This window comes from Equus caballus, chromosome 4 (genome assembly GCF_041296265.1).
Source record: "Equus caballus isolate H_3958 breed thoroughbred chromosome 4, TB-T2T, whole genome shotgun sequence".
Taxonomy (NCBI): domain Eukaryota; kingdom Metazoa; phylum Chordata; class Mammalia; order Perissodactyla; family Equidae; genus Equus; species Equus caballus.
Genome location: NC_091687.1, coordinates 55,036,819 through 55,048,944, shown reverse-complemented (window position 1 = coordinate 55,048,944; position 12,126 = coordinate 55,036,819). Strand labels below are relative to the sequence as shown.

At 35.8% G+C, this 12,126-nt stretch overlaps 1 protein-coding gene across 50 annotated transcripts in view; it reads right to left on the bottom strand.

Moving 5' to 3' along the window:
- Positions 1 to 610: 610 nt before the first annotated feature.
- HDAC9 (histone deacetylase 9) overlaps positions 611 to 12,126 on the bottom strand; it is a 546,893-nt gene continuing 535,377 nt past the window's right edge. For all 50 annotated transcript variants that reach the window (XM_070264631.1, XM_070264612.1, XM_070264643.1 and 47 more), the window contains one exon: positions 611 to 3,241. In XM_070264631.1, the coding sequence (XP_070120732.1) occupies positions 2,927 to 3,241 (315 nt within the window). In that variant the 3' untranslated portion in view covers positions 611 to 2,926. The remainder of the gene's footprint in view (positions 3,242 to 12,126) is intronic.

The following is a 12,126-nucleotide window of genomic DNA, read 5'->3' as shown; positions in this document are numbered from 1 at the left end:
CCCATGGGATGTGTATGGTCCAGGTTCCCTGGATCTGAGGCTCCTTTTTCTTCACACTAGTATCATAGTTGTTTCCATATAAGGGGAGATCATTTAATTACTCTTTTCTCTTTAAATTTATTTACTGTCACTTTATACTTGTAGGTCCAGCTCTCACTGTAATAGGTATAACTATTATCATACATGGAAAATTATTCATTTTAATATTTATTGAGTGCTTGTTATAGTCAAGGGATTATGTTAGCATTTTTAAAAATAATTTTTTAAGTTGAGCAAAGTTAAGAACTGACATCTATTTATATAAAATTTTATATTTAGAGGTTGACATCAAAGATGATAATATATCATGAAAAAGGCCACACTGGGAAAATGAAAATGCAACAAATTTTACCTGTGTTTGTTATTTGATAATGGCTGATGTAAACAGTTTAAAATCATTATTGTTGGAATTATTATTTTTAATGGTATTAGAAGTAACTGCTCAAAATATCTTTATTTTCTTGTTTCATCAAAGAATGGCAATATATTTTGGTATATGAGACCTAGTGAATAAGCTTCGAATTCAATTAAATATAGCAAGTTTACACAAAGCCATATGTATGAAAGGGGATCTTTTAAAAAAAACTTTATTTGAGAAAGGAAGAGACTTATAACAGAAGGCAAGAAGGAAACATACAAACAATATATTTACAACACAAAACAAGAGATCACCTTCAAGGGTGTAAATTATAATAAATACAGTAGATTTTAAAAGAGACATTTATCAATTAGTTCTAAAATTATTTAAGTCCAGCTTTCCTTTTCACTGGTTCCAGGTAGTTTCTTGATTAAATTCAGAGATTATCAAATTCAAACAATTAACGTCCACCAACTGTACTGATGAAGCTCTCTCAAATGACATTATAAAAAATAGTTTTTTTGTTTGTGATTACATATCTTTGAAGTAATATTATACAAAAGTCTGCTTAGCCACATGTTCCTCCCCAAATAAAATGTATTTTAAAAGATGCACTATCCCTTTTTTATGAGATTGAAAAAAGACTTTAAAGAAAATGAATATTTATGAGATGGAAAAAATATACAATTTTATCTTAGGAATGCCATATTTTTAATGCAAAACAACTGACAAAAAGTCATTTTAATCTGAAGGAATATATTAACCAAAATATGTTGGTAATAGGAAGTGTTGTCTATTATAGCTATTTGTCAAATTATCAGAAGGACTTTCATTATATGGAAAAGTTTTAAACTTTCTAACTTCTAGTTATGTTAATTTAATTTGAATGGAGACTTTTTAAAAAAGGATAATGTATCTTTAGCAGTAACCTTTTATAAGAAATATTTTTAAATGTCACAGCAAAATATAAACAACACGTGCCAATAACATACAGTTGTACAATGTCTACATTTGGCAAAACTGCTATATCTCCTTTGAAACAGGATACTATACGTTAAAATACCTTGGATTTAGAAATATAAATATTTTAATAGAAAAAAACCTCACAAAGATTCTAGGTCAATTTGGATTATCCATATTAAAGGGGTCTTAATACAACGAATCTTTAACTAGCTTAACAAAAGTAAACCTATGAAACAAGGTAAACATATCAAAAGGGAGTATGAAGGAAATGTTCCAGTGAAAAGCTTCCTTAACAATTTCCCTGCTTGTGGTGTTATTTTCTTAGACAATAAATCAATTCATAGAGTGCCCTTTTAAAAACAGAAAGAGTAAAACACTATCCTCCGTTTTTTTTTTCCCCTACATTCCTCAGTACATGAATCACTTGGACTTCCTGTTTCCACAAGGCATTTCCTGTTCAGGCTCGTGGAATCAGCTTTCTGTAGGAGAACAGCAGGAACCTGACAAAGAACTGACTTAAATAAACACAGTCTTCTGTTGCCTTCAAAGTTGTTTGTATTTCATAGCATCAAAGGACAAAGTCCTTCTGAAGGTGCATTATGTACAAGTAGATTCTTTTGTTAAGCCTAACTTCCCTAATTTTTTATTTGCCAAAATGATGTGGTATATGCCGTGTCATTATGGAATTATACTTAACAGATCCTAGTGATAATGATTATAAAATATGATACACTTCTTCTTTTAAACATAATTTTGACTTCATATCAGATAATAATCATACCGTTACTGTGTTTTCTACAATTGTAGATACAATATAGTATCTGATTGGACCATAATGCTGCTTATTACTTTTTGCCAACATTTGCATCTGCTTCATTTGATCTTTTTCAATAGACAGTATCATCAAATAACACAAGATAAACGTAATATGAGCAGTGCTAGATGAGACAATGTAATATTTAAAATAGTGCTGTACTTTGCATTTATATATTTAAAACCACCTCTATTCCTAATATTTTCAATTGCAATCTATACAATAACCTAGAACTATTGGCATGGTAACCAGAACATTTCACTTAACAAAAAAGAGAGAGGAAGGAAGGGGCAGACTACCTGTAACAGTGTTCAAGACTGTAGTATGATACATTATGTACAACAATGTGAAAATTAAATTCTACATATCAAAAAAAATCAGGAACTAATAGAATGTTTCATTGATCAGACTGGGAAACTATATCCAGCAGTCACTGATCTCAACATATAAACTAAAAACAACAGTATGTTCGTTTTCCTTAGAAGTAATTCATGGATCAGGCTTTGGGATGAATTTAAAGCCTATTAATTACTTGGATACTCATGTAGTATAATTTTAGTGTAACAGGTTTTCCTTAGCAGTGGAGTTTCAGTGAAACCTTAGTATCTATATAGAGATCATTATCTAGAGAGATCTCTATATAGATATATCTGCATTAGTTAGACTCCTTAAACACTAAAATCAAATTGTTCAGAGATGTAAACGGATAGGAAACAATATCCATTTACCAAAACCTGCAATGCACTTCACGTTCAGATAATGACTTTAATTACAAATCCTGGAGCTAAATCTTTGCCTATTACCTGTTGCATAAAAGCAGCCTGCTCCCCAGATTCCATTTCCTGGATCTGAGCATCTTCATCACTGTCCACTGGTTCCTCCTTGACCTTCACAGCCCCAACTTGTCCCAGAGTGTCATCCACACAAGCACTGCTGTCGCTCCTAGTGCTGTTGCCACTAGAGGGCGCTCTGTCTTCCTGCATCGCCTGGTCCCCCTGAAGCTCTTCCTCTGCTTCCTCGAGGTGACTGCCTGGTTGCTTCAGTTGTTCAATAGATTTCGAAAGTAGCTAGAAGAGAGTGTTCAGGGGTTCAAAATTCAGTAGTTCTTGGTGGGAACAAAGCAGCAAAATACACTTTGATTTATAATGACTCTACTTCAATATACTCTGATTTCTAATCTCTGAACATCAATTTCAGAATGAATTTGTATGCAGCAAACTCCTCAGTAATAGTAAATCTGAAGCAGTCCCATCATTTTGATATTGTATTCGTGTAGTAGGCAGGGAATGAGGTCTTTAAGTTTTTTTGTTTTCTTTTTTAAATGATTACTCTCTACTACACTTAGAAAATGCTGGGAAAAAGGTAAATAATACATTTTTTCTATGGAAATCATGAAACTTCCACAAGGACAGGTTATACTGAGTCAATTTAATCCAAATCAACCTGAGACTATTTTCCTTAAAAGAGAAAATGTAATGGAAAGAATGAAAAGGTAATGAAAAACTTCCATAATCTCATTCTTCAACAAATGTCAACCACTCTAGCACAAATGCTAATTAGTCCTTCTTGTCTAATTTTCCTATACATAAATGGTCAAATGACAAAACATCTCTTTATATATACTTGCAAAACATGGAAATACTGAATTAGAAATGCTAAATTTTAAACAGATTCAGGATTAAAAAAATTTTTTTTTGACAGCACTAAAAATGTTTTATGAACATATCTAAATGGAAATTGAATAACAGGAAAGAAATAAGGAATTATTTTCAATTTGAAAATTATTGTTTAGACCTTATATTTATTTTGTTAGTCAAATCACAATCTTCAGAAGTGTATAAATTAACTGTTCAATGATTAAAAAAGATAACTGACAACATACCTAACTTAAACAATAGCAAGATACCGTAGTATAAAATCTCAATGAATGGAGAAAAATTCTCAAGTTGATTTCATCTCACATAGTCCTTCTGTTTTATTTGACAATGACGCTATTGACTGATCATCTGCAGATCCTGAACTGTGTTTTCAAGGGTGGTTAGAGTTTTCTGCTGAGTCAGTGCCCATGTAAGCAATATGCCAATTATTGTAACAAGCAGCGCACAGAATCCCACCACTAAAAATGAACAAATACATGAATACAGATTTTTCTATGTAAAATTCAAGTTTACCTTCCACTCACACCTAACTATGTTTTTATTACTAAACACATGCTTTAAAGTTAGAATACACAAGTACTCAAACTTTGAAGAGCATGATAACCTCTTTAGGCTTATAGACATTCCTCCAGTCCACATAACCTCAAATGACCCTGCACACACTGATGAAACCCTTCAATTTCACTCTAGGTAGAAATATTGAGAGTTTTCATTCATTTGTTCAAAAGATATTTACTGAGTGCCAACTGTATTCAAGACAATATACTAAGCATTGGGAAAACAGCAAGTACCCTGCCCTCATGGAGCTTATGGTTTAGTGTGTCAGAAAGGCACCAAATAGATAAATAAACTTATTCTTATTTTCAAGTACGGCAAATAAATAAGAAAGAAACACGGAGTGTTATAAGAGTACATTTGAGCAGTTGAAAGGCCAGTGGAGTTTGAGCACAGGAAGACGAGGAGAGAATGCTGGAAGATGATGTTGGAGAGAGTGACACAGGTGATATTATATTTGGGTTGAGAATAATATTCTAGAGAAATAAAATATAACTTAGGATAAACTACATATAAGACCTAAACATCACCAATCCTAAGTTAGACATGATCAAGCTAAGAGAACATATACTAATCAAAATTCATATCAAACTGAAGAAGGCAAATTGAAATATTAATTCCCTTTATTGTTCCTGGGCATTCAGCATAAGGAGACTATTCCCATCATGCTTTAAATGTCTTAAAGTACTTTTCAGGAAATTATTTGCAAGACTTTTGTACCAATTCTAAATACTAATCAGCTCTTCATGTCATCAGTCGATCCTGCAAACCTTGCCTTCATCATTCACCTCAGACGACAGGAAAGAGCAGGTCAGAGGCTCTTGTTGGTATTAGGCAGGTGATGGATTCTGCAAGAGCCCCTCAGAGTGACTACCGTTAAGAATATTGTTGCAGTTCATCTGATGGATGCTTCCTGAGCTGTAGAAACTCTCCTTCTTACTACCAGAGCTTGGCTGTTAAAGTTCATGAGAGCTAGCCCATCAGAGCTGGAGAGCTAAGGACAGTTGTGAGTCAAGAAGACACCTCTGAGAGGCGTTCAAAAGATCCTTCCCATAAGAGCCTCTGTGAGGACAAGAGAAAGAAACTATATGGGATGTGTGGCCACAGGACAGGAACTGAGGGCCATTCATGAAAGGCCAGCCAGAGAGCACATGACCAGTGTCCAGGAAATGCCATGTCAAAAGTCTCTGCTTACTGAGGGGTGACTGCATCTTATCCAGCTTCGGGATGTTTGACTACAGGGAGTATTTAATAACCAAGAGGAAGCTACAAATACCACCTGCTAAGTAAACAGACATTTCTGTTGCTATTCGTCTCCTTCCCAGTCCCAGTTCCAGCACGGTGTCTCAGTGCCTTGACCTCCTAAACTCCCATGGTCTTGTCCTCCATCTACCTCAGCTCGCAAGGTTGTGATCAAATCCTACCCCTGATCTTTACTGGTAACTGTACACTCTCCTAAATCTCAATTTCAAACATTATTCCCTTCTTCTGGTTCATTCTCAGATTCTGACCCCAGTCATTCCTCAGCTCTGCAGGGTCTTGTAACCTATGGCACCCACCACATTCTCACTGCCCATCACTCCTCATTCCTTCACTTCCCTCCTTGCTAGACTAGGTTCCACTCTCCATCATTAAAAATCACGCCCTTACATTACCTTCAACTCTCCCACCCTATTCGATATGAATTTTACTGGACAAATAAGACTTCTAACATCGGTTAATACTAAATCTCTGCCAAACCCAAGCAACTGAATAAGCTAGGAAACAAACAAAGTACAATCATGCTAAGTGTTTCTCTTCAAATTCATGATCATAACCCTCAAATAGGCCCTGGTGGTGCCTGACAGCCCTACTACATTTCTCTAGTTAATTCACTCCCACTCTTTCAATGACTATTTCAAACTACCTCCTCTCTCCTCAAGCCTCTCATCTTCAGACCTTTTCCTCGTTCCCTGCTGATACCTTTGCTTCTTATTTCACTGAGAAAATAGAATCCTCAGAAGAGACATTCAGCATCCTACTACCATCACATTTACCAAGCTGTCCCATTCACCCTTCCTCCTGTTTCTTTGCAAGCAATGTCTGCACTCCTATCTCAGTCAATCCCTCCACTTATGCCCTGGATCCTATCCACTCGTGCAATTATCCACTCTGTCCTCCAGCACACATTTCCCCTCTCTGCTGAAATACTCTCATTTGTACCCTTTCAGTGTACAAGACCTCCCTTGACCACCCTCCTCCCACACCATTATGTACCTCTCTTCACAGTAAAACTCCTTGAGTTATTTCTCTTCATTGTCTTCATTTCTATTTTCCCATTCTTTCTAAAATTCATACCAATTAGGCTTTCATCCACACTGTTTGGCTGAAATTATCTCTCTTGTTAAAGTTGATAATGACTGCATAAGTGCTAAATCCAGTGGCAATTTAAATAGGATATTAATAGGTGTCAGTGAAGGTGAAGCATTTTAGAAAGGATACCAAGACAAAATGACAGCACCTTTGACAGCAACAGACTGATATTAGCAGTGTTGGTGCAGGCAAGGACCAAACTGTTGGTATCTTAATTTACTGGAATATAATTTCCCATATATAGCAAGTATGTCAAAGAAAATCTCTAATACTGACAAAACACCAAGTGTACAGAATATATCATAGGTACATTTTAGCAGAAAACCTTCCAAAATCTGATCTGTTAATGTATGTCTGAGATCACTGAAGTATCCAGAAATCACATCATTTAGTCCATGAATCAAATTTGGTCAGTATTTACAACCTTGCTGACACAGATGTGTATATGAAACTGTGTATAACAATTTTCAGTGTGGAATAAAGAAACAATGCCATTTGTTCCAGCCAGTTCCTTTGGCTTCATGTACCTCTGATGTACTACAGGAAACACGAGGGAGAAAAATGCCAGAATGAATGATGCTGTGATAACCGGACAAGAAGGCCAAATGGCAAAATGATCTTCTTTCAAAGGCGGAATTCCTTAATGCTTTGTGAAAGAAATGTTTCTTGACATAAAACAGTAACTTATGAGAGGAGATCAAATGGATATAAAATGCTGCAGTTGAAAAATTTCTAATAACAATCTTCACTTATTTTATAAAAAGAAGGAATTTCATGCCCAAGAGAAGCTGAGTCATCTCCAAAAAAGATAAGAAACCTAGAACTTTTTATACCCTTCTACTCTGCATTCTCCTCTGACACAGCTATATTCTGATAAGTGAATTAATATAAACAATTCCAGTGTCTCCCCAAGCTCCAAACTTGCATATTCAGCTGCTTCCTTAACATCTTTGCTTAGATCTAGAATATCTAATAGGTATCATAAACTTTAAATAGCTCAGAGATAACCTTTATTCGCATCCCACTCAGATGAATTGCTCACCTAATTCTTCTCATCTGAGTAAACAGCAGTACCCAATTGCACAAGTCAAAAATCTAGAATTTATCCTGTTTTCTCTTTCACTCACCTTTTTTATGAATATCTGAAGACTTAATTAATGCTTAGTAACAATGCTTTGACACATTTCTTCCTAGGTTATGAAGCAAATGCCAGTGTCTGCATGAACAATAACTACCACTTTTTCATCATCTTGAGAATAAAATGTGCTCTTTGTGGAGTCTCACAGAATACAAAAGAGAGAAATGTGTTCTCCTGGAGCCAATATAAATGCATAGATGGAGTTAACCTAGACTTCTTATTTTATTTTAGGTATTTGACTAAAGCTGTTTTTGTTCAAAGAGTCAAATTTGCCAGAGTGGAAAAATTAGCAATTAACATCAGCAGGGAAAATCTACAAACAATAGTCACAGAAAACCTGCCTGCCAGGTTTGATGTATTTCAGACTTTTTTTTTCAACTTACTTGGTGTTATTTGTAAGTTTCTGACTATTTACTAGGAAATGCAGTATTCGGATTATGTGGTGTTCTACATGTTTTTGAACTACAAACGTGACCATTACAAAGACAGTATGGGCTAACCCTTTTCTAATTTGTACTGCTGCTGAGTGGCCCCAGATGCAGGGAAGAGCTGTCTGCTTACTCTCAGTGGGGTAGCAAGGTCTCTGGTTGAACATCTGGAGGTGATCCCCCAGCAAAGTTGAGCTGTTGCCTTGCTGGCTAGAAAACACAAGACAAAACATCTGTGTGACAGATAAATGTGCAAGCCTGTGTGAATCTCGGCTGAGGCCCCATCTGCAAAACACACCGTGTGTCATTCGTCTGACACCAGGTGAGTTACTTTGGTGGGGAACCCAGCTGAGATGAAGAAGATGACGGCTGTGCAACTTCTCCTTCCCTTTCATCTGTGCTCTTACTCATCCGTCAGGGTGTCTCTGTATTCTCCATGCTACTGTACGGCAATCGTCCCGAACTCTAAGAATGCAGCAGGCAATCTAGGACCATTCTGTGTTTGTAACTCACGGGCTTATATACACTCACACAGATACTCTATAAGCCAGATAGCATGGTAATTTATCCGAATTTCTAACACCTTCAAGTCTTACAACTAAATTCTTCAATTCTTATCAATCCCTGCTAGGGTCATAATTATAGCAAGTCCATAATTTCAATGTTTTATATTCCATGTATCATATGTTTTATTGGCAAATGATGTAAAATATATCCTATTGGCATATGGTGTATATATACACACACATGTAGAATAGAGAAATATATTCTATTGGCAAATTATGTAAAATTCATAAAATAATATTTAAAGGCTATGCAGCTAACCTTTATACATTTAGCACATTAAGCTCATTTCTAAGTTACACTGTTTGATACAAGTCTAGAAGTCAGCATAAGCATAAATGCTGCTGAATAAAATATCTTTAAAATCTATATTTTTAATTTTTTCCACGTAAATCCTTCAGGTCCACACAGGTATCTTCAGATTTGGAATGGCAACTATGAACAAGAGTGTATAAGGAGTAAATCTGTTTCTGGTAGACATCTGATTTTCTGAAATTGTCAACAAACCGTTAAGCACAAGTGTTTGAATGTGATTATTAAACTATGTAAAATGACCTTCAACACAACTCATCACTGTTTTATTTTGCCTCAATTTTTAAGACAGATTTTACTTGGGAAATGGCAATAGCACAAGTTTTTTTTTGTTTTTTATCTTTAATTTTAAATAAATGTAAAATTCTTCTTTCGGAAATTCAAACTTTTCCCTTAAGCTCCAAGGAAACTAGATTTAAAAATAATGATAAAATTCTGTTTCAATTCACAAATAGATTAGGTATGTACCAACTGTTCTGAAAAACAACACGCAGAGCTTGGAGGGCTTTCAAATCGAGAGATCTGCTTAGAGAAGAACTCCACCTCAAGCCAAAATAGTCCATGTCATTTCACTTCCGTGTATTTTAAGGAAATAACCAGAACCAAAATTAAATAACAAGAGAGAAAGATTTTCTAAATATTGGTTCATTATCCACATAAATTAAAAGTCTAAACTGAAAAACATCCTTTCTTGCCAATAATGAACAGATATAAAATTAATCCAGGGACCAAGTGAATTCTTAATAAAAACTTGTTTATCTTTATAACTCTAAATGATTGTCTAAATGATGCTTAATTAAAATGTCCTTTTACTGACTCTCAAAACACGCTAACATTTCAATAAATTAAATAAGTGTTCACTTCTGGAAAGGAGACCGAAACTTTCTTCTTCCCAGCTAGTTTGAGAAAGTTACCCACTCACTCTTTCATTCAGTCAACCATTTTTATTGAGCACTTACTATATGCCAGGTCCTGGGAAGAGTGGTCAGTTAGGCAAGATCCAGGATCTCAGAGGGCAGAACAGAAAATAAGCATATGGAGAGTGGAACTTGACGTGATAGGGAATGATGGCGGAAGGGTGAGTGTCTGTGTCCAATTTGGATGGGCAGGGAAGGCCCCTCTGAAGAGGTGAAGTTTGAGCTGAGAGAGACTCCAAGGTCAAGTCATGAGAAGACCTGGAAGTTGAACATTCCATACAGAACTGTGGCTAGCACAACTGCTGGAGATGGAATGAGATTCCCTGAAGACCGAAGAAGGGGCTAACCTGGCTCGAGCTCAATGAGGAAGGGAAGGGAGTAGGAGATGAGGTCAGTGAGGGGGGCAAGAGCCAGATCACAGCAGCCTTGTAGGCCACATAAAGATGTTTGGATTTTATCCTACAAACAATGAGGAGCCACTGGGGAGCTCTAAGCAAGCCTTTGACATGACTTGATTTGCATTTATAAATGATCACCCTGGCTGCTATAGAAGATTGGATTTAGGTAGGTAAAAGTGGAGACAGGAAGACTGACCTTTCAGAACATAAAATCCTCAGCAGTAGAGTGTAACAAGAGCTCTTAGGGGCTTTTCTTAACTAGAACACAAATGAGCTATTTTCCTTCTTTTACAGCACTGTGTAATTTTATGTCCTTTCATATTACATAATAGGATTTTCCCCAGATTATTGCCTTTCCAATCTTCAGTTGACAGTACATTTCTTTTAAAGTTTTCTTTCTTTGCTCTTTAAGGGTAAAAGAGTAGAGGCACAGTGTGGAAAGCCCTCGTTATTTTTTTTGCAAACCCTTGGTAATTTTGGACTGTGTCTCAGAACAGATAGGATCAATGATCTTCCAGTCACTTGACTCATAAACATCTCTCTTCCTTCTCATTGATCAATCTCTTGCTTTGGTAAACTGGACAGCAGTGCAAGCCCTATTTAAAATGGGCAACTAAGAGTAAACCCCAGACATTAATTGCCACATGGAAATGTGAGCCCAGTGCGGCCAGACTTTTTAATTTTTCAGACAATGCCAGAAATCCAGGTTTGTATTTGAAATCTTTCTATTTTTAAAGGTTGACCAATAATTTGAATGCTTTTTAGGACACCAGCCAGGCCAAAGACAGCAATTCAATAGAATGGATCTGGTCCATAGACTGTCAGCTTGTGACCCCTGAAAATAATCCCTTATGTCCCTTCTTGCTTGAACATTCTATGGTTTAGATCATGTAGGGCTGATGTCTGCATGCTGTTAAAATACACCATCCTTCACACTTGTGATTTGTTTCATGTTCCCTACATGGTCAAAAATTCAACTACTTTGCCAGGGGTTGGAGGTAGGAGTAGGAACTGACTACAAAGGAGCAGCACAAGGGAATTCTGAAAGTTTAGGGAACTGTTCTATATCTTGAATGTGGCAATTATATGACGACATGCATTTGTCAAAACTCATTGAACTGTACAGCATAAGGAATAAATTTTACTGTGTGTAAATTATACCTCAATAAAAAATTCAATAACTAACCAAAATATTGTTCCAAAGAGAAAACAAGGTCTGCTTCACGATGAATACAAAGACGCAAGAGAGAGCTGGAATGAAGTTTAGTGGTTTGGTTTACAACAAAGTAGCTTGATGCAAAATTGAGAGAAGTGGGAAATGTGTGTTTTGGAAATATTTTAGCACTTCCAGACAACCATTTTCACTAACAGAATAAGGAAAATAGAACCATTAGTGCTATATAAGAATATAAATACTGTGTTAGATTTCAGTATTTCTCACCATGTTTACAAAGCACTTTCAGTACATCCTCTCATGTGATCCCCATTATAAACCTCTAAAATGTGAAAATTAGAGAATTATTGGACAAAGAGGTTCAACACTTTGACCAAAGTTGCAAAACTAATAAATAATTGTGTAGGACATCAGGAACTTTTCTTGGAAAGTCTATCAAGCATTCTAGATTTTGCA